At 42.9% G+C, this 27,960-nt stretch overlaps 1 protein-coding gene across 13 annotated transcripts in view; it reads right to left on the reverse strand.

Moving 5' to 3' along the window:
• Positions 1–1,229: 1,229 nt before the first annotated feature.
• EHBP1 (EH domain binding protein 1) overlaps positions 1,230–27,960 on the reverse strand; it is a 231,612-nt gene continuing 204,881 nt past the window's right edge. For all 13 annotated transcript variants that reach the window (XM_051616172.1, XM_051616178.1, XM_051616181.1 and 10 more), the window contains 4 exons: positions 10,344–10,443; positions 9,079–9,152; positions 2,459–2,573; positions 1,230–2,284 (listed from right to left, as the gene is read on the reverse strand). In XM_051616172.1, the coding sequence (XP_051472132.1) occupies positions 2,194–2,284; positions 2,459–2,573; positions 9,079–9,152; positions 10,344–10,443 (380 nt within the window). In that variant the 3' untranslated portion in view covers positions 1,230–2,193. The remainder of the gene's footprint in view (positions 2,285–2,458; positions 2,574–9,078; positions 9,153–10,343; positions 10,444–27,960) is intronic.

Below are 27,960 nucleotides of genomic sequence, written 5' to 3' on the forward strand. Positions count from 1 at the left end.
CCCAACTGCGGGCGCCTTCCCGCAGGCTCGGGGCCGGGGGCTGCGGGCAGGGCGGGAGCGGGGCTGGGCGCCCCCCGAGGTGACGGCCCCGACACCCCCCCCCCTTCCCTCCGCCGGACGGAGCCTGCGCCCTTCCGCGCTGCCCTCAGGTAAGGTCGGCGGCCGGGCGGGGTGCGGGCGGGCAGGGGGCTGGGCTGTGGGGGGTCAGCTCGGGCCGGCCACGGGGCGGGGTGTTGCTCTTGCGGCCGGTCCCCGGCGAGGGGGCGGGAAGGGGGGAACTACGACAACATTATTTTTTCCCGCATCTCAGGGTAACTTTTAGCGTTAGAAGACAGACGCACCAACCCCCACCCCCCGGAGGGGGGTGATGCCCGCCCGCACCCGCCGTCCCCCCTCGCCCCCTGGGGACAGCCCCTGGCTTTGGGGCTCAGCAGCGTCCGGCCGGGCAGGCAACGCCGTGGGCTTGGCTGCCTTCTCCCCTCCCGAACCTCCGCTGCTTTCCGCGGCCGCGCAGCCTTCGAAGCCTGTCTCCCCTACTCCGAAAGCCCTTGTTTTTTGGGAGAGGCTCGGCGGAGCCGGCTGCCCGCCGCCCCTGCCCTCCCGGTGTGGGCTGCTCAGCGCATCCTCCCCAACTTCGCACCGGGCCAAAAGCACGGGCGGGCACCGGGGCTGCCCCCAGCCCCTCGGCCCCGGGCCAGCACAGCCCGCAGGCGCCAGCGGCCGCTCTCACAGGGCCGGGCGCTTCCCTCCTCCACGGAGGATTTTGTATTTAGTGGGAGTGGGAGGGCGCGGCGGGGAGCGGGTCGCAGTTGCACTCGGAGCCGCCGGCGATGGCAGTGTGGGCCCTCTCCCGGGGTGCCTACCGGGACGGCAGTCGTGTCCCTGCGGGGTTCGGGCTCTCCGCGACCCGGCTCAATCGCAGCAGGGCTTTGGCCGCGCATCCCTCGCGCCGGCCGGCGGGCGGCATCGGCCCGGCCGGGAAAAGTTTAACCTTCCCCTCCCCGAGTTGCGTTTTATTAAAAACAAACGAAAAACTTTTCCCTCTGGTGGGTTTCGTTGGTTGGCGAAACGGCGGCCGGCAGGGCGGCGGAGCCCCCGCCGTCTTCCGCGGGGTCGGGCCCTTCCCGGTCCCCGGGCCCCCTCCCCGGCCGCCGAAGGGAGGGAGGGAAGGGAGGGAAGGAGGGAGAAAAGGAGGGAGGAAGTTTCCCAGGTAAAGAGGACAGCGGCAGTTACGGTAAGAAAGATTCGGCTTTTATTGAAAACTTTATATATGACTCGGTATTGTAATAAATAAACGAGACGAGCTCCACGAAGGGACAATGCGAGCGTGGGACACGCGTGGGGGACACATGAGCGGGGCGGGGGAGCTCGGGGGGAGCCGACGTGGCTCGGGCGCAATAAATAACGCGGAGCGGCAGCGCGGCCCCGGGACGCGGGGGGAGGCAGGGAAGGGGTGCGGGGCCGGTGCCGCGCTGCCCCGGGCCGGGCCGGGCTGCTCCGGGCTCTGCCCCGCACTCTGCCCCGCGCTCTGCCTCGCCGGCAGCCGCTCCTCGGGCTTTGCGCTAACTCTGGGGGAGAAACCCCCCAGGTAAACCAGAGCAGCTCAGCTCTCTACTCCCAGGGAAATGTAAAACTGCTGAAATAAAACACTGGTAAATACAGCACATTTTTAATAATAACTGGGGTGGATCGACCTAACTATAAAATGTAGGTAGCTTATTAAGTATTACATATGGCAGGACTAGATGAAACCATTCCAAATGATTTTTTTTTTCCTATATCCCCCTCTCTAATCCTATTACGACAAAAACGTATTTATTTCAAAACTCAGCCCTCCTCCAGCTACAGAAACCAGGGCAGACTTTATTTCTTCTGCTTCTTCCGCACATCTCCGGCATCGCCCGCACGCCCGGGGGGGTCTCGGCGATTTCATTTCAAACCCTTTCGGCAGGAGAGCTGAGCCCACAAGGAAACCGTGGTACAACGCGAGTTCGCTTGAATGGAAACAAAAAAACAACGGAGCGGGGCCCGGCACAGCCTAGATCTGGCCTAAGAAAATGGAAAAAAGTTTAAAATTCTTGGTTTTTTTCCGAAACATTTTTTAATATTTTTTTTCCCCCAGTCTCATGGCGGCATTTTAAAAACGTAAGAAAGAGCCACGCTGCCATTTCGCCACGGCTGTGGGAAGGCCGCTCACTGGAGGACGCATTTCTCTTCTTTCTTGGCCATCTTGCCTTTGTTTTGCTCGAGGGTCCTCTCCAAGTGTTCATCCTCTTCCTCGGCCCTGCGGAAAGAGGCGGCGGGAGGCGCGGTGAAGGGCTGCGCGGGATGCGCGCCCGCGCCGGGCTTCCCCACGGCCACGGAGCCCGCGGACTCAGCCCAAACTTTCCATGAGGGGCTGTGGAGGGGAAACACCCACCCCCCTCGCCTCCCCTTCCTCCCTCTTCACCCCACTCACTGCTTTTCCTGGGCGTCCAGGTCCCTGACCAGCGCGTCCCGTTTGTTAACGAGAATAACGAGTTCGTCCAGCAAAAGCTGCTCTCGCCTCTTCTGCGCCTCGGTCTTCTGCCAGTCTAGGAGAGAAAAACAAAACAAAACACCTCTCTGAGATGCCGCGGACGACACCGATGGGACGAAAATCAGCCGGTGCCGGGACGCGGGGTCGTTGTGCAGGGCTCCCCGGCACAACGATCCCGCGTCCCTATTCATCGCGGGGCTCCCCAGGCGGGATCTACCGCGGGGACAAGCGCAGCCGCCGGTGTTTTGCCTCCCTGCCCACCTGGCTCGGGGTCGCTTGGCGTTTATTTTTTGTTTTCTTGAGTTCTTTTTAATTTTTTTTTTTTTTTTTTTTAAACACTTTGCTTCCTGGACGGACAGAGACATTTCCCAAGTTTTCCCATCCTAGGAGGAAAACCCCTTTCTCTGAAACCTGGCTCTTCTTTGCTAATCCTCGTTTCCTCCTAGCAGCTGGAGGAATCTCACACTGTGCACCATATGCTTCGCAGTAACTTTAAAAGCAGGTATCGGGTAATTAGCATTTTTTCCCCTTTGAAGTAAAAAAAAATATATATACACTCGCTACAGAATATCGCCTTCACCCCCGGCGCTTGCGGGCAGTGGTGGACTGGGCCGCCTCGCTCTTCCCAAAGGAATTTTCTGGCCGTTCCCCGACCCGGCAGAGCCCCCCGGGGCCGCACGCTGCAGCCCCCCGGGGCCGCCCCGCAGCCTCCGGCTCTCGAGCCAGACCGTAAGGGCTTGTCGCTGTCAGTCAAGCCCCAGCCTTCCCCGCCTCCCTCATTAAGAAGGTAAACAATGAAAAGCAGGAGCAGTAGATGATGAGGGAGATAGCAGGACAAATGAGGAGCGGGAAGGAAAGGGGACACCGGCTCCAAAACAAACCCAAAACAACCAAAACCAACACCACCGGGAGAAGCCATCGCCACCGGCCCGGCGGTGTCCTCCTCCTCCTCCCCGGCCTCGCTTCCCTAAGGCAAAGGGGAGAGAGGGTGCAGAGTCCTTTTGGCTTTCTCCCCGCGCTCTCCATTGCCCTGGGCGATCATGTTAAAACTCACATGGCTGGCGCTCATTCAGATAACCCGAACAATGCTCACCACTGGTTACCATGTGAATCTTCACAAACCCCGCAAGAATGCGGTGGTTCAAATCCCCCTGACCCCCCTCCAAAGCCAAATTTATTCAAGACAGCAAACTGCTCAGAAGCTGTATGAAAGCAAGTGGTGCTAGAGGGAATTCAGCCTTGTATTTACAAATTAAAAATTAGATGCATCATCATGCAACCAAGGTTGGGAAGAGCGGGCAGAAAAGACAGGAATGCGTCACCACTTTGATCGCGCCCTCGCCTTTCTGCCTGGGCCCACGGGCGAGTTGCGGGTCCACCCGCACGCGGGGAAACCCACCCCGACACCTGTGTCCAGCCGCGCCGGGAAGAGCCGAACGCGCTCGGCGGCGCCTGGGAAGCGGGGAGGGATTCGGGGCAGCCGCACGGAGCCCGTCCCGGAGCAGCGGCCTGGCCGGGCGCTGCGGAAACTTCCCAGGAGTTTTTCCTTTTATCTTTCTTTTTACCTTTTTTTTTTTTTTTCCTCCCCCTTTTTCTTTTCCTTTTTCAAGTGCGTTGCTTCCCCTCCACCATTGTTCCGGAAACAAATTTTCAGGTGTACACAGAACTCAAGCTACCAGCCAAAATGACTATCAAGTCTAAGCCATTTCTCCCGCTACAAAAGTTGTTTTAATTCAGGTGCCAGCTTTTTTAAGTGCTCCTTTTCAACACGGGTCTCTCGATTTCCACCGCTGCTTGCCTTTCGGGGAAGGCTCCTCCGGTTCCGACCCGTTTAAAACGCTCGACTCTGCACCTCTGCGAGCCAGAGCTTCCCAAAACCGGGGGAGTTTTACCAACACCAATAAAAGCCCCTCCGTATGCAATGTAAGCTCAGCGGGACAGACCCGTCTTGCGAAGGGCAACAGCAGCGAGCTGGGCAGAGCAGGAGGAGAGGGACTCGGCGGAGAATTTCACGCGTATTTGCTCCCCCCAGACCTGGCCCCCAACTTTCAGGTTAACTTTCTCCCTGCTCCCGCTGATATTCGTGCTCCGACTCAGGCTCCCTGGCACATCTGGGCACGTGAAGCTCTGGACAAAAGAGGTCCTAGAAAACCCTTGTCCCTACCTAGCCGCGATTTAATTAATTTGCAATTTTGACCGTTTTCACTTTTATTTATACTTTGCACTCTTATTTTTACAGCATTTTTCTTTTTTTTTTTTCCCCCTTATATTTCCTTTGTTTGTTTTGTTTTGTTGTTTTTTTTTAGTTCGCTCCGTAGTTCTCCAGTTTCAGCAGCAATTTGAGCTTTTTTAACCAGCACACCTCAGTCTCAGTATTTCGGTACAAGTTTCACTCAGTCCTTCACTACGATTTTTCCTCTGTCAAGTCCCTTTCTAAAAGCTATGGTCTTTGTTGCCCCATCTTGTAGCCTGTGGGGTAAACAGCATTATATTAAGACTTCATGGAACTAAACTGGGGTGGTTTTTTTGTTTGTTTCTGCATTTGCTTATTATTAAGTGTTCGAAATACACCCCAGGAAAACGTGCTGGCAGAAATATTCCCTTGCATTTTTACTTTGTTTCCCAGAAAGAGTCTGACTTCCCCCCTTCCCCCAACACCTGAAATAAATATAGTCAAGTAGCAATTGGTTAAAAGAGACACTGGCTCCAAGTATTTAAATAACATTTTATATGTGATTACATTGCAATTTCGTTTTACCCCCAAAAAAAATCTGCCAGGCAGCAGTTTTGGGAAGCATCCCTATGCTTAAAAAAAGCAACTGTGTTCAAGTTTGATTCCTACCTGTTGTGCCTTTTAAGCCAGGATTACCTATAACACCTGTCACATATAGTTACCCAGGCTGACTGCAGCCCTGGGAAGCTACAATATGGGCTGTGATTAATTTGAAGATTTCAGAATAATACTGTTATAAAAGCTACACTCGGGACAAAAATAGGATTAAGCTCTGAGGCTGTATATGAGCTAAAAGTGTTGAAAGCTAAAGCCGCCCGTGCCGCCACTTGCGACGGGCAGTTTAAAATTACAGAGTTTGCTAAATTCACATGAAAGTAGAAATGTTTTCAATTATTCATTTTCATTGACTTCATATTGTCTTTCCCCCCCCACTCTGGTTCAACTGATAATTACTTTGAGCAAACAGGCGGCCGGTTCCCATAGAAATGCTTTAATAGAAATGGTCGAAAGTTCTCGTAGTAAAACCTTCAACCTCGCCACTATAATAAATAAGCCCGGCACTTTGATGAAAATTAACACTAGTTTTGTAAAGAGCACATTGGGGGATTGCAGTCAGGTCTTATCTTTAGTTCCAGTCAACTAGCAATCCTGAAAGAGTTTGCATCATCATCAGAGCAGGCCATTTGATAGGATTCTGCTGCTGAACCTAATCAATCTATGGAATACTGTGGCTGCGCGGTGTAACAAAGCTAAAATAGATTTACAAATGGGGTTTTAGAGGATAAGCTCCTCCACAGGATTACATATTGATTTTAAATATAAAAAGCTTATCATATAAACCATAACTACAAAAATAGTGAACCTATGCATAAATCCTTTTAGAAGAGCACCCACTTCAAACTATAAGCCAAGAATAAATCAAGATGTACAAAATCCGAAAGAAGATCCATTTCTTGGGCAGAAAATGAACACACCACCCCAAGGTGTGCAAAAATGAACTTATCTTTTCTAAGGAGGCATTAAATCTCCAATGAAAAAAAAAAAAGGAAGGAGGGAGAGGAAAGGCTGTGGCAAGTAAGGCATCCCACCACTTGGCTGCGGAGGTGGTGAAAATCAGGCTCTGAAATGCAGCACCTTGTTTACACCAGCTGTCCGACTCCCAGACAGACAGCCCCAACACCTTCCCGTGTGTGCAGGTTAAAACAGACCCAGAAACCTCTATTTTCGTTGGTCTGTTAGGCAAGGTCGGAGCAGTCTTGGCAGTGGAAAGAGAGGAACATTCTTCTAGCTGGTGGAGGGCAGCGCAGTAACTCTCTCTTTCTTACCTCTATGGCTAAATGTGTCTGTGGGGAAGTATTCCTTTTTTTACCACCCTCGGTCATTCATGTGTTCCGCCTGAAGTGCCCTAACACTCCAAAAGGCTATTCAGCTGCCTGTGCCTCCATTTTAGCGCCTGGCTAAGGGGACACTGTCTCCACATCACTGCACATTGTAACGGTCAGCACCTCCAGACGCCAGCGCTGCCCACACGCTGCCTGTGCAGGCAGGGCAGGTCGCCTGCCAATAAACTGCCTTTATCTGCAATCAGCAGGCCGCTGCCTTTTGCAAGGCTCTCCTGCCTTTTTTTTGGGTCTTTTTTATTCGCCCCCTCCCCGTCATCAACTAGCTAAGTAAATTGGTTGATAGATTTTTAAACAGCACAGTCACGCGTAGAAGAGTTAGAGCAATTTACCAAAACAGTAATTACCACCTTTCAAAGACTTTTTTTTTTAAGTTCCAGTTTGAGTTGGTGCGTTCCAATTTTCTTTTAAACCAACAAACCGGTCCCATCCTGTTATATGTATATATATTTTACAATTATGATTTTCCTGTCCATATATTTCAGGTTTGGAATTGGTGCACCTGGTACAAGTGAGATCTGTCAACTCTTTCACAGAGCGCAGGTGCTCATTAGCAATTGGCTACATGGCCTCGGAGCCCACAGTGCCGGGCTGTTCGGGCAGCCCATGCTTCTTTGGGGAAATCATGTTATAAATGGTGTAGTTTTACTGGTGCTTCCCAAAAAAGTGCATCTTTGCACCCCAGTGTATGTCAGACACAGAAAGCAATACAGCGCTGGTGCACACATTGAGAAGTGAGGTGTCACAAATGTGTATTTTGAGTTTTCACAGGCATTTCTTGGGAGAGTTTCTCCTTTAATATGTTTTTTAGTAAAAGCAGATAGTTGCTAAAAGTTCTAGGAGACTAGTAATCTTATTGAGGGTTAAAATGCTAAATGCAGACTTTGTTGTATAAATAAAAAAACCCCCATAATAACAAAAAACTCTCCTGCATTTATTTTTTCTCCCTAAACCCCTGTTTACCACATCACCAATAGCACCAAAAAAAAAAAAAAAAGAGCGAGAAAAGAAGACTTTCCTGGATTTTGGCATCTCTCCTTGAACTTCCAGAAAAGAAATAAAATAGGACAGATTTTTGTTCAAGTCAAGATGTGAATGGTATAGGCTGCTAGACATTCAAAGGCTGCTGCTTGGACATTCTGAGACAGTAGAACACATAAAAGCCAATTAAGCATTGAAATTTGGGATTGAAATCCAGTATCTCTTAACTCCTCCCTTACAGTATTTTATGTTTTAAATATTTCATTAGTGTGATTCCCAATTACAGTGGCTTGTCTCTGCAGAAAGCATTGTATATATTTATGACAGAAGTTTGTTCAAGAATATACTGAATGTAGTCCTATGCAAAAAATATAATCACAGATGGAGAGATATGGAAAACCTACCTGAAACCTGCTGCTTTTTTCTTACAAACTTATGCTTCCAGTGAAGTCTCCAAACTAATTAGAATTGATTTATTATGGATCAGGTACCTTATCAGGTGAAGAAAGAAATTACCATGGACAGTCAAAGGGTTGAGAGGTCAATACAGAATAGCAAAATCAATTTGCATTGATTAGACAAAAGGTCCATTTTACAGAGCCCAAAGGATTAACTTTTAAGCAAACATCTTTGAACTATAAGACAGCATTTGTGACTGAGAGGTATAAGCAGTGCAGCATTAGAAAACACTTAAGATATTTAAAGAAAATAATGCAAGCAATGGTTTAAGCTATCTGGATGTTTATTTTTTATTATGAATCATCCCCAGGATTATTGTACAATTCACTGGAAAGCCCTATGGAAAGGATGCGATTGTTTCATTTATCCCACATGTCAATCTTCCCATGAGTTTTCATTCAGGTAAGGTGACTAAACTTGGGAGAGTTGCAGAGAAGGGAGAAAATCTGTGCAAAGGATCACACTATTCCTGGCGTTGCTTGTGATGAAATATTTACTTGGCAAACACAGTATTTTACCACCAAAATTGAGACTTTTTTTCCACCCCCAGTGAGATACTGTTGTGGAACAGATCTGAAATATGAAAAGGAAGGAGGCTCCCTTCTGTGGGTCACCCCCTTCCATTTTCTGCAGTGCCCAAAGCAGCGCGATGCCACAGGGAAGCCAGGAGAGCACTACAGCAACAAAAAATAATAAAGCCCAGACAAATGTTCTTTACCTCCTCATGGCTTTGCTTTCAAAGTTTATTCCAAGGAGACCATATTTCTTTGTCCCATATCTTGGTCTGTTCCCCCTCCCCCCCAGATATAACATAAGAATGGCAGCACAGGCCCAGCGTGTTTGCCATGTGCTTTCACTTGAAATGATGTAAAGATCAGTATTAATTCTTAACTGGGCTTCAGAAAAGCCTTCATGATTTGTACTTGCAGGTAGCTGCCTTTGACAGCACCCGTTTTCTTTCCTTTGGTACCCAGCATTGCTCTTACCTTCAATAGCAAGCATTGCTCTTAGCTCCCGGTTCAGCAGTTCGTAGCGCCTTTCTAGGTCATGTTCCTTTTCCCTAGGCAAGTTGCAAAAGTTCATCAATATGTTAATTACTAAATCATTAAACACTTAAAAGAACCTTTAACTTACATTGATTTTAGGACTTGCGACTGACTTTTCTCTTTAACTTTAAGCTACTCCAAACAAATGATACACAAACTTAAAACCTTGCTCAGGTGGTATATTCAGTAACAGGGCCTTTTCATTTTCTATAACGTCGGCTTTAATTCCATCATTTTAACTCTCTTGTGCTACAGGACATAATTATTTCATATTCATCCTTGGAATGGCTGTTGTGGAATGTCCTAAGTATAAAACATTCCCCTGGATCTAATGAACAAATTCCAGCATCAGCATATTCACCAAGATAATATGACATTGGAAGTATTATCCTATATACATTCTGCCCTATTGAATAATGAAAATTAGACACGGGATTAGAAAGCTTAATATTTTTGCAGGTAGAATCTTCTGTCAAGTTCAGACATGGAAGGAAATTCGTGAGCACAGGCTCTTCCCAGGGAAGTATGCAGGCATCTACACTAGGTGGCATTACTGAAAGAAATATAAACAAACCGAAAGAGAAGCTGGAGAAGCAGCTCTGAGGGCAGAACGCCTCTAAAGACGAGCAGCGTCTTCTCCCTTCCTTGCCGGTGATAGTGAAAAAAAGTTTATTTGTCCTTACTCTGCAGTACGGGTGGTGCCACCACACTGTGACTGATTCACTAATATCCTTGCAGCAGCCCAGTGCTGCTGAAGTAGTGATGGGATTGAGGATTTCTACGAAGCAGACAGCGACTCAAATTTTGCTCTCTCTCCGAATAGCCTTCACCTACCACATTTGAGGCTCAATTCACATCCATTTGTGCCTTTCTAAAATGTAATTTTATTCTACTGCTGGGCCTTTGAGAATGTACCTGTGCTTAATATTTCTTTCTTCCTTTGTTTTTATTTTCTTTTTTTTTTTTTTTTTTTTTCACATGAGCTCTGGCTAATCTTGTGTCATTGCATGCTTCTCATTTTCAAGTCTGAAATATTAGAAAAACAAGTTTCTTGATGTGTTCCAAAAATCATCCCTGCTACTCACTTCTGAGGAAACATTTTTGAAGACTAAAAGGAAGAAAACAAAAAAGTTTTGCATCTATCTGCTGGGTAAATAGTCCAGTAAATCATCCTTTTGTAAATACATGTATCCATCTGTACTTACAGAAGAGAAAGCTGGTTCATTCGTCTTATTAAGGCATTCTTCTTATTAACTAGCATGAACCATTCCTGCATCATAGCTTCTTCTTCTTCTGTGTTTCTTCCTGCAATCAAAATACTTGTGTTACTTATGTGGCATTTCACAAATTAAGCTACATATTTCATTTCAGGTTTTGGAGTACAGGTCTCTAGTTTTATTAAGCAATACAAGGCATACTCTCAGATGGTAAAAATATCATAAAAGTCCTGCCATCCAATGCTGCTTGCTCCATAAATAAATCTTTGAAGCAGCCATTCTTCAGCATACATTTTAGTGTTCTCTAGCATGCTGACACCCTGACCTAAATAAACACCTTTTTAAAAGTACTACATCTTTTAAATTCTTCCAAGAGAACAATATTGTGATTTTCCCAATGAAAAAAAAAACACAACCACCTCACTACTGAAAGATGTGTGGTCATCACAGGCCTCCAAACACAAAAACAATCCTTGTGGGCAGGATCCACTCCACCCAAGCAAACCCAGTGCAGTCAGGATGATGTGGTAGGGATCAAAGTAGCTGCAGAGGAGATGGTAATCTTGAACCCTTGACCAAGGCACAGGTACCTACTCAGTTTGCACTTACGGCCACCCTTCCAGATGATGAGCTGGAAAGAACTTCTGCCCTTCTCAACCCACAATCAAAGGGAGCGTCTGCACAAATCTGCATAATTTTGGGGGTCCAGGTGCCTAAGAATCCCCATGTCTGTGTGCATGGACTAGCACCCCTTTCCCCACGCCAATGTCCACCACTGCGTCCCAGCAGGATCAGGACCCTCCACAACCTACCTGCAGGCAGTGCTATTCTCCACTGGACTCTGTAAGACTCTATATTAACACCCCTGCACCACGGGGCCATGTGGTGGCAAGAGCTCAGAAGGCTCCTGACTGTCCTTGCCATGTAGCAGGGTCGCTCAGCCAAATTCCACTTTCTCTGAGCTGGCGGCACAGGAGAAACCTCATCAAACTCCTCCATGGAGAACACACCTCTGTACTGACCTACTGATTCTTATCTCTCAAGTTGAGCAGAGGAGCAAAGACTATATGGTTCTCATTGAATTATGAAACACACACACTTTTGCGGTTAAAATTAATCTGAGAAGCAGCTTGGCATAGTGGCAAAGGAACATGAACTGGGACTTCTGAGTGCTTCTCCCAGCTTCAACACTGTTTCACCAGGAGACCGCGGGCTGATCTCTTGAGTTTAAGTGCTTTGTGTGTAATACGGGAATAAACACCCACACCGATCTTGCAAAGGTGTTGAATTTAATTCTTTGATGAGTGTAAAAGGTTTTGAAATCTCTGACACAAGGTGCTGTACACTCAGGCAAGCCATCTTTTTAACTTAAACCATAGGATCCCTGGTTGCAGAGAAGCAATTTCCAGCAGCAGAAGCTGGAAAGACACCAGAAAAAATATTGGTTTGATCTGAAAAGAAAGCTTTCAATTTCTGGATGGGAGTGTTTGAAATGCTTGCACATACGTGCCCGCCACACGCGTGTTCACACCTCAATGCCACGGTAGTGTGCAAGCCCAGATCTGCATGGAGAACCACCTCCTCACCCTGCTATGACCCTGTTGCATGCAAGGGAAGGTCACTGGCCTTCTCCAAACTCATGGCCCCTCACTGTGGCCTGTGGGATTGGTGCATCCACACAAGAGAAAGAAAAGGAGATGAACTGGGAAGTGGGTCTGCCTGAGGTGGAGCTGGTGGAACCCCACAGTATGAAAAAGTCACTCTATTTGGCTTGCTCTTCTTTCTGATGCAAGACATCCCCTCAAATCCACTTATCACCCTGGGAAGCTCATATTTGATGAAACTGTTCCTGGAGGGTGCTTTTAGGGTACATGATCTGATAGCAGCAAGATGGGAAGCACAGAGCATCTTAAAGTAGGAATGACCCTGAAACTCTTTCCAAGTAGGAGCAGCAAGGTCCATCTCCTGGATGATGGAATGATGAAGGAAGAAATTTGTCACATGAAAATGCTCTCCCCCTAGACTTCCACTTCTGTTTTCTTGCAGAAAATATGACACCATGGCATTTGCAATAATATTCAGCAGTTCAGCAGTCCTCCAAAGATGATTAAAACTTATAGATAGACCTGGCTGTTAAGTTACAGATCAAAGACATTCCTGTACTGGTCCACCTGACGGGATCTGCTTTTATAAGTACATGATAATCAATATTAGAAAGTTTTCATTGAAATGCACCACGTAGCTGGAATTTATTTGGAGGAGAGGGCAAGAAAAAAGGGATAGATGGCTCTCTCCCAACTTATTCTGTGACACATGAGATCACCACACTGCTAGTGAAAAATAAGTTCTCACAACCAGACATATGTGGCTATAGAAACATTTTAATCAATTTATTACCCTGAACTTGTTCATTTTGGGGTGGCCTGGGACCACTGGCTAAAAGACACCATTATAAATCCAAGCTCTTGCTGCATTTCATTTTGCAAGCCTTGAAAAAGAAACGGGAGACAGAAACATTTCAAAGGAGTTTGACCCAACAGTGGATCTGAACTTGAATTTCATGCCATGCAATCTCAGGGTAAGAACAGAAACCTAAGATATAAACTTCTTTCTATTAATGCATTCCTCCTAAACAAAGTTAGCTGCAACACATAATGAAAAAAGATCTATGCAAAGCTTGGAGCTGTCAAGTCAGATCTGAACAGGTGCCTGTTTTAATATTTCCACACTGACACCAAATCACACACAATATCCATAAAACAGGCTGCTTTAAAAGTGAGTTAACAAAGTCTTGATTGTTTTTACAGAATTTTTAATCTGTTTTTGTATTCGCTTCGGACCCATGTGATGCCCTGACACGGGTCATGTGATATCGGCTGCGATAGGCACAAATCCCCGGGCAGCAACAAAAGAAGAAAGAATAAAAAAGAAAAAGCTGAGAAAAAGCTTGCAATTTGGAAAAAGGCCAATTGTACCCTGGTGAAGGCCTTTTTGATCAGTGAAATGACACATGTGTGCAATATTAATAGCAGTCGATGCTGATATTTTATTTGTTGACTGTCAGCTTTTAAATTCTTGCGCACGGAGCTGAAACAGATTCTTCCCATGCCAGCAAAATAAAGATGAACTGCCATATATAAAATATTTAAATAACTCTTTTCAGCAAATACAGTGCCATTAGCACATTACTTCTCTTTTTTTTCTTTCTTTCTTTTTTCTTTTTTTTTTTTTTCCTTGTTGGAAGGATGCACACAAAACACTTTCAACAAAGAAAAAATGAGTGTTGTTACTGCACCAAAATTGCAAGCTGAAATCACATTTAGAATTTCTAAATAAAAAAAATAGAAAAAGCCTTTTCTCAATACAGTTTCACTCTGTAAAACCCTGCTGCTACTGGGGTCGTTTTTGTTTCCACTTTCAAACTGTAAAACAAGTATTTAATCGACTTGCCACAAATGCTTGAAAATTAAAATTGGAAAATATCAGTGTTGTTCTCAGAGAAAAAACCAACTGCACAGATTATTTAAATGAAGTGAAAAACATGTTTGAGAACAAATCGATCCCATGCATGCAAACCCCTTATCTGAGCCACTACAAGATGATGAAAATCTATAAATAGCTCACAGATCTTAAACTAATTTTTTTTTTCCATAATACATGCATTACACTATTGTTTTCGATAAAAAACAACAACAACAACAACAAAACCCTTTTAAAGCTAGTAAGTTGGACCATTACAAATTAATCCTGACTTTAATAACTGGTTAAAGACCCCTTCAGCTTTATAAGTAACAAAAAATATTAAAGCCTGTGATCACAGCGAGCTTTTCTCATTTCTCCTCTAACCATTTGTTATTTAATCCAATACTAGTAATCCAATTTGTCCATCAGACTTTTAAAGGGCAGAATGCAACTTCCCCAGCTTAGACACTTTTCAAAGTACAATATATTTTTCAAATGAATGCTGGATGTTTCATTTTTTCCCCAACTGTTCCTAGCTCTAATGTATGAGGAAAAAAAGAACAAGATGAACATTGTTCGTACTGATTAAGTAAGAGCTCATTAAAGAGCTGTCAGTGCCGTACTTTGAATATGCATGAAGCATATAATCAGATCTAGTACCGTCACTAGAGGAGAATACGGTAAGTACAAAGGATTGATTTAATTACTTAGAGTGGGCTGTGGTGGTAAAGCAGTCTTGTTAGTGCAAAAAGAAAAGGAGGTTGTATTCTGGCACGGTTAGGGGAAAAAGGCAGTTTTAGCTTCTGCCACAATACCTAATCTCAGGATAAAGCACTTTACATTGTAGCTTAAAATGAAGACTGTCAGTTTTCTCAAAAGACCAGAATTCATCTTATCTTGTTTAACCTCACCTGGTTAACTATCTAGCAGAACATATTTATTCTCTTTAACACGTAATTATGCTTATACCTTTTTATCCTATAGTTCAATAATGACTTCTGAAAACAGTCTTCAAATAAGAGCACGTAGTGCTGCAAACATCATACACATGCAAAACTCTCGGGAAGAGATTTGAAAAATGCAGAACCAGAAACTAGGAGGAAACAGTAAGTACACGCGCCTTGATGTAAAAAGACAATACAGCCTTTAATGTCTGACTGTATTATTAGATAGGTTCTGAGGAGGATCCTGGCAAGGTTTCTCAAATTATTATTCTCAAAATTATTCTTTTTCCCCTCTTCCTTTCTGCTTTTTGTTGCTGCTGTTGTTGTTGTTTTAATCAATCCATTCTTGTTTTATTCTTCTGCTAGGAATCCAGGGGAATTCTCTCACAGCAACTCTCAGTGCCATTTTCTAATTTCATTGTCTGCCTTGAGTGGTGAAGGATGTGTGCTCTATTCTTCTCTTCTCTTGACATCTACTAGAACCCTCCTCAGTGATTAGGAACGAGCCCAACACCAAGCCCGGAATAGCACAAGACACTGAATTCTACCCTCAGATACGAGAAACTCTTACTGACTTCTGAGTTGTGATTCTGCGCCGGAACAGCTCCTGCACAGGACTCAAAACAAGGCTGTAGCATAAAGTTTGGTGATTTCGTCCCGGGGCAAATTTTTGATGACAACCAAAACAATGACAGCCAGAATTTTATGGACAGCAAAAAAAGCCAACCCCAGACCTTCCTAATTTCTCCTGTGGTTCATCAGACATATACAAATACAATTTTCCTGACTGTTATTCAAAACCAACTTGAGCCAAATTTAATGTACAATGCTCAAGAATTGTAAGAATGTTTATGTTACCATTTTTAAGATCAATAAAAGAGACTAGCTTATTTTAACATTGTGCAGCTTCCAGGCAGTCTTTGAAAAATACCCCTCCCTTCACATTCTTCAGGATTTACAAATGGATTTTTGTTTACACTGTAAGATGATTGTTTGTTAAATATTTAAATAAGAAGCATTTTGACAAATGTCTCTTCTGAATCAAATTGAAAAAAAAAATAAAATTATTATTCTTTTTCCTTTCCTGCTAAAAAATACTTCCAAACCCTCCCCTTATGTCCAGTTATCAATATGTATATGTGCCATTAGACCCATTATTTTTAAGCCGTTTGGGCAGCTCGTCATCAGATAAACTCAATATGGATTAACATAGTAAAATTGTACCTTGTTAAGAAAACAGAAGAAAGTGCTACAAAACACTGCGAATACCACTTAAAAGGAAGAAAAAGCAGCAACGTGCAGGGACAAGATCAGTTTACAGAGTAAATGGATGAACACAGTAACTCCTCTACACTTTATGCCGTTGTAAAACTGTCAAGATAAGCCAATAGATTAGTATTTTAAAAAAAAATCCTTAAAAGTGAATGTATTTAGCTGTTGTGCAAAAATGAATTACAACCTGCGGAAGATTAATAATAAAGGGTTTCTATCAGCATCCCAAACCAGTCCATTCAATCTGGCAAGAAATAACAGGTTTACAGAAATGACTTTGTGTGCCGTCTTAATCAGTAATTGTTTTTAAATTTTATTTGCACTGTGTATAGTGTGTGTGCCATGGTGTCATGGTTAAACACAGAAAACTCCCCATGTCTCCCCATTTACCTCAACAGAACTACATGAAAAACAACCTACTTAAGACAGAGCCCATTCTTCAGCCATTTGCTGATGTTTACACACAGTTTTAAAATAGAATAGAAGAAGCTTTTTTCACTCAACACACTTGGGTGAAGAGGCCAGCAGGAGAATGCCAGTGCATGTGAACTAGAGCGGGGTGAATAATGACAAAAATGGGCCAACTTCTCTCTGCTCCTCTTTCTGGGCTATTTGTTAGTTGAAAGAAGCTAGATGACCACCGAGAGCCATCCCAATGCCAACAAATTCCACAAATTCAATGGGAAGGTCTTTTGAAAACACACCGCGCCGCCTTTTATTTATTTGCCTGCTGCATAAAAAAGTTACATTCACCCAATTGTGGGGACGAGTTTTTACGAGTTTCTCTATTAGGAGCGAGCGGACAGATTGGCTTGCTTACCTGAAGGAGTACATGAATAGCAAATAAAGAATTGTTCTAGGATGTGTCTCATCTTGTCTCATAAGAACCTGGGGAAATTCACTGAAATTGAAGGTAGTGTGTTTAAAACCGATAAAAAAGAATGATTTTTCCTCAAAGGCTCATCATTTACCAGTAGAACTCATTGCCACAAGGCAATGTTGAAACTAAGAGCCGAGCAAGAATTAAAACCAGGTTGAATGTTGGATATGGAAAGGCAAAGCTGTAGCAATAAACATTCAGACAAACAAACAAAAAAACCATGGGAGGTAGGAATTTGATCCTCCTGCTTTAGGACATGAGCTAACCTTTAATTTTTAGAGGTTAAATGAAATGTTCCTTGGGGCCAAGTTAGCCTGCAACTGGCCCTTGTGAAGTTTCTGGTCCCTGCCTGGGTTCAACTCATACTTGTCCCTCTACAGGACAATGTTCTGGACCAAACCATTGGGCTGATCCACTGTGGCAATTACAGCTTTACAGAAAGGAAATATGCAAAGGCACGAGAAACATTGCCAAGTGTTTTAGCTGACCAACTTCACCTCACTAACAAAGGCTGATGAAATGTCTTGAACCTTTTGAAGTCAACAGTGGACTTCCCACTGATTTTAATTGTCTTCTCATCTCACTCACTGTGAATGGCTTATGCACAGGTGAGCTCTTGTTTTTAATGTGAGTTACTGAATTTAACAAACACTTAAGCAGAGGAGACTATATTCTTAAAAAACATATGAGACCCACCACAAAATGTGTCCACCACAAATGAAAGCTACAGTGAAGATTTTTAAATAACCAGTGATCCACAGTTTTTAACTGAGTAAAACTGAGGCACCCCAAAAGTGACCTGTTTTCTGAAAAATCACCCTCCTCTGCTCTCAGTGACCCCCTTCAGTGGCAAAATGCAGAATTTTGGTTAAAATAATTCTTCATTGCTCTACGTGGCAAAACAGACCCTGCAGTTGGCATCTCACAGCATGAATAGATGAGCTGTTCCACCTTGAGCTTCATGCTTTCCATTTCAGATTACCATGCTCAGCTTTCTTCCAGAATACTTCTTCCGTTCACTGAACGAGGACCTCTCCTTGGTTATTAAACATCACTGAAGATGAATGAGAATAGCCACCAAGAGACAAAGAGGATGGGACCACCATTTAGATGACACTGCAGAAAAAGTAGCTAGCAGATGAAGCCCTAGCACAGTTTCCAGAGTCTGAACTGGATGGGAAAATGCCTACAGTACATTAGAAAGGCAAATTCATGGCCACTAGCTTGCTGAGTGCAGTTGAGAAGGAGACATTGATGTCCACACAATGGAGTCTCATAAAGGTAGGTAACGACTGCCAAGAATCTGCCAGGCAGAGTTACATTGCAGTGCATTGTCTGACTGTATTTCAGCTCCTAAAAGTACTGTAACCCTAACAAAATGGAGCTCCTGCCAAGGGAATGCCTTTATCACAAGCACACATCAAAATTAGCTTAATATCAAGCAGGAAACTTTCAATTTCTTTGGTTTCTGAAACATAATAAATCAGAGAGGCTACTTAAAATTTTAAGAGCTGTGTAAACAGAAGGTCAGGGTTCTGACCACATCTCAGCACGTGCAAGGATTTATTCTACCTGGAGTGGGACTGACTCACAGGAAGGCAAACATTTGTGGCCTGCAGTCTTGGCAACCTAAAATTATCCAGAACTGAAACTTCCACAAAGGCGAATTGCCTGAAGGCCTGCTGATTTTCCCTACGTGATGAGTCAACACACCAGCTACTGCAAAATAACAGAAAATCAACAGAAACAGAATCCCTGGCCTTGACAAAGATTTCAAATAGAATTTAAACGTGGGACCATCAATTCAGACCAAGAAAACAGATAGTTTGTGGCCCAAAATTCAGAGAACAAGAGATGAAATTCAGCTGAAACATCAGGAGAGAAGCCTGAACAGAAGTGATGCTTCCTGCCTGAGGACAGTGTCTGCCTCAGGGATCCTAGCACTGAGAAGAACCAATGTTCGTCTTTTATCACCCTCTGCTACTTTTTATACCTAAATTCTTTCACGTAGCAAACTTCAGAAGAAGTACGGGCTTGGGAAAAGTATACACCAAACCTTTGCTTGCAGCACAGGAAACATGGACCATTAGCTGATACACTCAGATCTTTGAAGCTACAGGAGAAACAGTAGTTCATGCTTGGCAGTTCACCAAGAAGGGGATGATGTTCTGGCAGATGAGCAATTATGCTTGCAGGTTGACAAGTAGAGTTGGATGCTTTGTTATGAAAGACATAGCTCACAAATGCTCCATAGACCAGTTGCCTGTTTACTTGGTAAGTGATGGTTGGGTAAGATCCTGAAGTGAGAGGCCACTTAACCTTAAAGTAGTGGAACTGTGCTCTACTAGGCAGCATATTATCACATTTTTAGCCAATGTTGCCTTACTTCCTATAGAACTCAGGCTGGGAAGGGGTGGTGGACAGTATAATACCAGTTTTTTAATGGACAGGGCTGAATTTAACCCAAACAACTGCCTAAAGTGAGATGATGGCTGACATTGAATGTGACTTTGTACTGGTGTTAATGAAGATGCCTACTCTTACTGGGGGTTGGCAAGTTAGTACTTCTGGGTTTCAAAGCTTCCCAGGGCTAACTGGGCAAGTTCAGCTAGGTTGAGTTATCCTGGGGCCCCACAATTTCCAGTTTTGACAGAAAAGGTGTTTTTGGTGGTAAACAGGAGAAAACCAAGAAAAAATAACAGGGCTTTCTGCAGATTGCAGTGGCATTGCGGGCTGGGAGCCCCGGGGTGACTGAAGTGCCTTTCTCTTTGCCTACTCCTTTACAGGCAGGCACTGATGGTAGTGAAAGCTAACTTCCAGGCATAAAGCCAAAGACTATGCCTACCACATGAAAGAGCATTTATACTGCCATACCACAAAGAAAGATGGAAATCAGTTAAAAGAAGCAAGTGTCTGTTTGGTCTTGCAAGACTTTTGGAAGGCTCGCAAGTCTATTCATAGTGCCTAGAGCTCTCCCAGAGTAGCCTCCTGTGCTCAGGCTCTCTTCTTCAAGCTAGCTTCAAGCATTTTGTTGACAGGTTCTTTTAAGGCAAAGATGAGGCTGTAAGCCAGGGAAGCACGGAGAGGAGGCCGACTTACTGTTCAGTCCTTCCAAACAATGGCAATTCCGTGTTACTACGAGGGAAAAAAAACCTATGGTCATTATTGCTGCTGAGCTGCTGTAATGATTTAATGCATTTGGCTTGGGAAGGCTGAACACACATACTGCCCATGTCTGGTCTTGGAAAAGTCTCCTCCTGGGAACTTCTGCCTACTAATGCACAGATTTAAAACTGAAGAGATGTGGTGAATTAGAGGCAGAACTGTGAACTCCATTGTTGGCATGGTGTGTTTGTTCGGTGGGAACCCAGCTTAGAAATGCTGGGCATGTGGAAAAGTATGGGCAGATGGTCTTCCTTTACCAAAACCAATTCAAGATTGCTTCACAGGAACTGCTAATGGGAAGAGATGGAGGTTGAAGAGGAAAGAGCTTGCCTGTAAGAGACCGTGGAGGCCACATGACAGAAAGGAAACCAGAAGAAGGTTGAGAAGCCTCAATAAATTCTCAGTCACTCATAAAATACCTGATTCTGGCAATGACAAAACCAACACTTGTGCAGAAATTTGTGCATGAAAGATCTGGACTCTGAAGACTCACGTCAGAAAAACAGGTTACTAGCATGCCAGTTTATCTGCATTAACCAGTTTTAATGCATGGCTTTGCACTGCATAGATTCATCACTAGCAGGCTTTTCTACAGAGCTCTGCAGGCTTCAGGTCAGCCAAGTTACTTGTGGGTGCAACACAGAAGCACAGTCACCATATTGTAAATGAGACCTTGATCATAACATCATTGCACTTCTTTCACCCAGGGCTTTGGTAGTTGCTAAAACTGCCATTATCATAACCCTGGCAGCAAGTTATCGTTCCTGAACACTGGAGGGAGAAGCACCTCATCAAGTGCTTTATGGTATTGCTTTGCTTCAAAAAAAAGCAGTAACTACATGCATAGCAACAATGCATAGTTTTGTGAACTGTTATCATGTTACAATAAAAATCACTGACTCTTGTGCTTGTCTAAAAAAACCCAACTTTTCTTCTGTTCAACATAGATTGGTGTTTCCAACGGGAAATAATCACACGCTGGTCTGGCGAAAAAACAAACCCGTGTCACATACGGAGCACTCGCTTATCTAGAATTTTTTTAAAAACTTTGCCTTGCTTTTTATGCTATGTGCAAAGAGGTAACTGGTAAAGATGTTTTCAGTGATACTTTTACATTTTCTGTCTTGCCAGAACTGCTGTTGTTATACCATCCCTTCTCTTGCTGTGCTTCGGCATGTGCATCTTTGTCTTTCACAATATGGTTGGACAACTCTCTACCACCTCGTGGTCTGGCAAGTGTTCAGTTCATCTGAGATTAATCATGCTGAGGTAAGCAAAACAACGGTGTATATGGAAAGCAAGGCTGGCAAACTGCTATTAAAATGACAGTGTTATTAATTAGTTCTTTATTATTTACATAAGATATGAAAGACATGAATATACGAAGAGACTACAATGATTTCCCTACGATTTTCTCCTTATATATATGCACCAATATTTTTACACTGGCTGCTTGCAAGCCTGAATACAGTGACAACAAAAAATTTTAAATGTAGTTAATCTCTCAGGCAAAACTGAACGGTCATCATTTTTGCTCCCCAAGCCCTGACATTGGTGAATACAAATCTGCATTTACTTTTGAGAATTCCAAAGAGAATTGCGAATTCCATTATTTTTAAAAGACAAAACTTGGCTTAGGGAGTAGGATGCCTCCTCCTAGCTTATCCCTCCTTTCCCCAGTGCAAATTTGTGTTACAGACTGGATGGCTCCAGCAAGAAGCATTCAAGATGATATAATACAGACTGGTAAATACAGCTTGATAATCAGGTTTGTGAAGGTCCAGAGCATATAAGGGATTTATTTTTGATAGTGAATCTACATGCATATACATCATCAAGCCCCCATTGAGAAGGAGACCACTCCAAGTGATTAATACAGCTAAAGGGGGCAGATAAGAGATCAGTGACAAAAATCACCTGGTAAAAAAGAAAAGAAAAAAGTAAAAGGTGTTGCATTAAAAGGGCTTTTACTTTGCATGCGAAACAATACCGAGAAACCTGTATTTTAGCACTTGTACTCAACAAGCACTCCAAAGTATGCTGGGATGAGAACAGAAACCCATCCTTTCTAATAATCTTGTGACAAAAGCTAAAAGACATCATCCTATTAACTAGTGATCTCAACTGCTAATGCAGAGTACTTCCTGGTGTCTTTTATGTAGAATGCCGCTATTAAAAAACCACTAAACATTCACTGTGAACAACACAGAATCATTCATCTTTTATCAGCATCTCTTGTTAGAGGAGTATGAGAGGGGCTGAAGGTGTCATTGATATTATAGAGTGGAAATTAATCAGAAATTTTTCTCATATTTTCCTCATCACACTCATTTACTTTTGTACAAATTTCCCCCTGCTAAAAAGTTCATACCCAGCCCCCTGTTGTACGCTTTTAAGTTGAGAATATTCAACGAGCGCGTCAACTGAAAGGCACCAGGTCCTAACACAAAAAGCATTCGAAATTCTCATTTAGTTGTCTTTATTTTGCTAGCGCCATGTGGTCCTTGAAGATGTAGAAAACACGGGAAGCCGAGTAAAGATCAGAGCAAGCTCATTAGCATTCTGACAAAATTGGAGTGGTGGAGATGTATAGTTTGCCTAGTTTGTCGTTTTGAAAGCTACCGGTGGTAAGCTTTCTATTTCATTGTGCTTTTGTCTTTTTTGGGGGTTTTCAACGCAGCGGGGTGGTTGTTAGCCTAGGTTTTCACAGTGCATTGTGGGAACCTTGCCTGCGTATTCAGCCTATATAGTATCATTTGAGTTCAAGTCAAAAAGTTTTGTTTTTTTCCTATTAATTTCATAATCACCTAAGCTAACGCATAACCATTGTCTGGCTGTCAAAAAGCATCCTGCCCAACACCTGGTTCATGAAGTTAAAAAAAACACCAAAACCCCTTAAATAAAATACACTCTGCGTTGTATTTAAAATTAAAACCTTTTAAACATGTTGCTAATTTTCTTCAAAACACAAGATAAGAATAAATTAATTTAAAATCCACTGTTTACAATAAACTATAAATAAATTTGAGACAGATGCAGCTGATTAGAATTCAAAAGAGATACTTTCACCATATAAGATCCCCACTTCTATTTTAGAGGCTCTTGAAGGAAAGATGGGTTTATGCTCCAGAATTATGTAAATAATTAATTACCTCTTAGTAAACCTAAAGGAGTTATTACCCTGCTCATTTGATTTTTCTTATTTTATTGTATTTTTTTAAAAACATAAGGCTCACTTTGAAGGGCTAAAAGGACTACATTAATGCTGCTATTCGACATGAACGTTTCCAAGTTGCAATGAAATGGATAAAGGTCTTTTTGGATGAATTTATCTGCTAAATCCTTGTGGTTGCCCTCCTATCTCGGATGATGACCCAAAAGAATGTCAACAGCTCATTTCCCAGAGAGCTGGAAAGAGTCACTACACACGCCATAATCTGCACGTTCTCAAAGAACCGTTTCAAACATTACATTTCACAAGCTGTTTAAAGAGATTTCCCTCCCCACCCCCTCCACCCCCCCCATCTCCACTATCCTACCAGTACTTTGGACATCAGTGCTTTGGAAATGAGGGCTTTAACAAAGTTGAAACGTGACTTTTTACGTATTGTGTTGGTGGGTCGTGCATATGTGCACACGCATAGACGCACCGTGCAACACGTGAGTGCCCACGGATTCCCACACACTTCAAATTCACGTCACTAAATTCTAGTCACACTATGGCAGGTACAAGCAAATGGAAAAATCCAAATACGTTAAGTCACCCCTTATTTACTCGTTGGATTTTTTCATATAAGGTGTGTCAGGCTGCCAAAATCGCAGATATCCCTTTAGTAGGAAAGGATAAAACCTGACTTGAAAGGAGCTAAAATGGTCTAAATTCAGATACAGTAAATTTTACAATGAAGTGGGGATTAAAGATTTATTTACTTAGCAAGGGGGAAAGGATAAACAAATATTAAGAGAAAGAGCTGCCTTATACAAAACCTTCAAAATTATTTCTTTTTGTCATGCACTTGGATAGCACCACTATGTTTGTTAAAACAGCCTTAGAGCAGCAGCCAGCCTGTTCTGATGAAGAAAAGCAAATGGTCAGGCCAAAGAGAGACCCCTGGTCTTTAAAACGAAAAAAGGTACAAGCAGGTAAATGCCTGAAGACCGAAAGCTCTGAGATACTCCCAAAGCCATGCGAATTAACTGATCTACACTTTTTGGGTCAAATTTAAAATCTAATTTCATTCTATGCCCATGTGAAACACATTAAATTTAATCACAGGAGATCTTTCCCTCCCCAGCTAAAACCAGTCTCCCAGCCTGGAGTACAAAATAGCAGGCGTTATTTTAAGCTTAACAAAAGGCAGATTTTTGCCAGCTCTGAGGTGGCACCTTTATTTCAAATCTGCTTTTCATCACTCAGCTCCTTTTCACTCAGGTTCCAACTCCTAGCAGAGGCAAATAATCTGAAGACTCTTATCCACCCAACAGTAAGGGCAACCAAATTATTTTCTATACTTTGCAATGTGCTTATAGCTGCAAAATTATTTATCTCCTTCACTGCGTTCTACTATGAAAGTTTCCTCCAGAAGAATCGCCGGGACCAGCCATATCAAATTAGAGGGCAGTCAGGAGTGTCTAAGTCCAGCTTTAAAACAAATATCATAACAATTACTTAGCCATATGGAAAATAGGGTATGTCTTTCCTGAAAGCTTTTATACATTTTCTATCTCAAATTTCAACTTCATTAGAAACTATTTCTGACTAGCAAGCTGCAAGATTGCTAAATATCTAACTGTTAACTCACCATGAAGAAAGAGACTCTTTTGAATGGCAGAACTTTTCCAAGATGCAAATGAAACAATAATTTAATTTCAAGAGAAAATTAACTGAAGGATTCATTCTGATGTTTCAAAGTCTCCAAAATTAAGTGGCAGTTGCAACCTATGCAATACCCACACATACGTGCACCCACGTACACAGGCTAACACAGCACTCCCACTACACCCCACTCCCACCTTCAGAGGAACTCACATTGTACTTATGTTTAGGTTCCTATGACTTAAAGGCCAGATGTTTCACAAATGACCAACAATTGGAGGTTAGAATAAATTAATGACTGATTTCTGAGCTTTGATGGAATTAAGCATACTTCTTTTCTCAAAGTGCCATGTGAATGTTAACCCGTTACACTTTTTTTTCTTTTTTTTTTCTTTTTTTTTTTTTGACAAGTGAGGCCACCCGGCAGAAAACAACTGATGCAAAACCCAGGAGTAATCCCTCTGTTTAGTTCAACACTGCGGTTAGCCTTAACACTGCCTCTATTATCCAATGGATTTAGAGAAACTTTCATTTATTTGTTGGCCTCAGTCTTCCAACTTTGTTGCCTTCTTTAAAGGACCCAAGACCCATTCCTATGTAAATACATTTGCATAGGGCCACAATGAAACTTTCTGGGACTTGGATTAAACTTGCAGAACTAGATAGCTCTGCTGCACATATTTGTGATCTTCACCTAAGCACTTTCACAAACACGTATGAGTAAAACTGTGTACCAAAGCTCTGAACTCTGAAACAACAAGCAGACAGAGCACCCAGACGTGAAATAACAACATTTATAATGAACAAAAAGCACTTTTCATTTAGAAGCTGTTGAGATCAGGACTTTATTTGCTGCAAAATGTCATCTTCTCTCCTAATCTGTCCCTGTTGCTATAGGACAACAGGATCCCTGTTGTAAAAGTGATGATTCATAGCTACTTGGTTTTTCAATTTTTTTTAATTTTTTTTCTTGTTGCTTCTGTTTCTAAGGAATACCTAGGATATAATGTATTATTATATACTGCACACAATACAGCCTTCTTGCAGCCAATTCAAATATAAAGCTTTGCATCCAGCAAGTCTATTAGGAAACGGCACCAAGATTAATCCCTGCAATTACCACCCTCAAAAAATGCTGGTGGACACTCAGTGCAATTTCACCATTCCCACAGACAAAATGCCAGTACCTTAAAGGTTTATGTTTTGTAAGATGGACTTAAACTACATACTAAGGACTGGTTTTGTAATTTCACTGGCACTGATGACTGTGGGCCAGGAATTACAACTGAATATATTCTTTTGGTATGCATTTAAAGAGATAACACCTTCTTCCAGGGGCTCAAGGAACATAGATATCTAATTCCTTGTTTTGTAGTACAGTATGTTTTAAAGTAGTTTAAAAAGCTTTGTACACTAACATGTTTTTTTTAAAAAAATCATATTATAGAATTATTCAAGTCCACTACAACAATTATTAAAAAAATCAAGCCTAATATATCCAACTTAATCACATCTAAAAATACACTAGCCACTAGAAAATGACTTGCATAACTGGGAGCATGGTAATGAAGACACTGGCACAAATCATAAACCAATTCTGATTTACACTTCATTTTCCATATTTCTGACTATATGGTAAGCTTCTGCTGCCTCGTGCAAATACCATATACAAACCCAATTTCTCTCGTTGGACTAAGCACATCAATACAAAAGCAAATGAACTACCAAAGTGCCCTAATTAACAATTTTGCAAGTGAATGCAGACATCAGTGCCACACTGCAGCCATTAAAGTCTATTCCTTGCCATATCTGTTTCTGTTAACATTTCAATAGACCAATTAAATGACCTTTTCCCCCCTCAAACTCAATTAAGCTATTTGAACATCAATTGATAACTTACCATGTATTTATGCAAAATGTGCAGGCAAGAGATTCATTTTTTCAATCCTAATGATGTTCTGAAGAAGAAAAAACTATCTTAACTATCCTGTCCTGGTATTCCACGGAGAGGGGGCCAGGGATGGGACTGCCTCCCAGGGGAGCCTGGTGGGCATGTTGGCATTGTGGCAGGCAGTTTGGAGAAAGCAGGTGTGAGGCAGATATTCTTCTTCCATGCCATTTGGTCCCTACCAGGCAGCTGCCTTGGGAGGTCAAAAGAAAGCGGAGACAGCCATCTCTTTCAGCTTGTTGGAGTATCACATCGCTGGGTCACAGCCAGCACACTGGTAGGTGGCACAGGGTCACATCAGCCAACTTGTAGAAATCCAGGATGCTTTCTTTTTTCCTTTTTTTTTTTTTTCCCTTTTTTTTTTTTTTTTCCCCTCCCCCCCTTAGAGTTTTTACATCTTGCTCTATAGTGAAAAAGCAAAGGGATGCCCCAACACATACACCTTTCTGAGCATCCCATGGTAGGTATGACATTTGACTTCAGTCTGTGCCCCATGTTAAAAGGGGTGATTTGCTGACATTTGCATTTTCCCAAGGGGCTCTCTACACCATGAATCTGTTTGTCACAAATTCAGGGGACTTGAGCGGAAGGAGTAAAGGCAACACTCTGAATTCTTTGCTCATGTTAAAGGGTAGATAAGGGTCAGTGTCTCCTCTTTAAGAGCTGGCCTTTGCTTCTCAGCACAGGTAAACAGTTCCCCCCAGGGTGTGTAGATAGGGACTGAAAGCATGGGGATTTACTTAAAATAAGACCACCTCAACCTAGGACAGAGGCATTTTGATGCTGCTGCTATGACTAATTTAGGTAAGAAATAGAAACTTGCTGGCTTCAAGAGTAAAAAGGACAATGACAAATCTTCGAGGAAAAACATAGAAATGTGTTTTGCTTAGGTATTTCAGAGGAAAGCTTTGTAAATACCTATTTCCTCGCCATACGTTTAGATTTTTAAAAAAGCTCTGATTTTAAACTATGAAGAAACCAAGCAGAAAACAGAGAAGTGGAGGGGAGGAAAGTACAAATTATTTAGCCTTCCTTATGTCTCAAAAAAACCCAACTTGTACCTGAACAAATTAAAAAAGCATTAAGCCCTTAAAGTAATCTTTCTTAGACTAAACTAA

This window comes from Apus apus, chromosome 3 (assembly GCF_020740795.1).
Source record: "Apus apus isolate bApuApu2 chromosome 3, bApuApu2.pri.cur, whole genome shotgun sequence".
Taxonomy (NCBI): Eukaryota; Metazoa; Chordata; class Aves; order Apodiformes; family Apodidae; genus Apus; species Apus apus.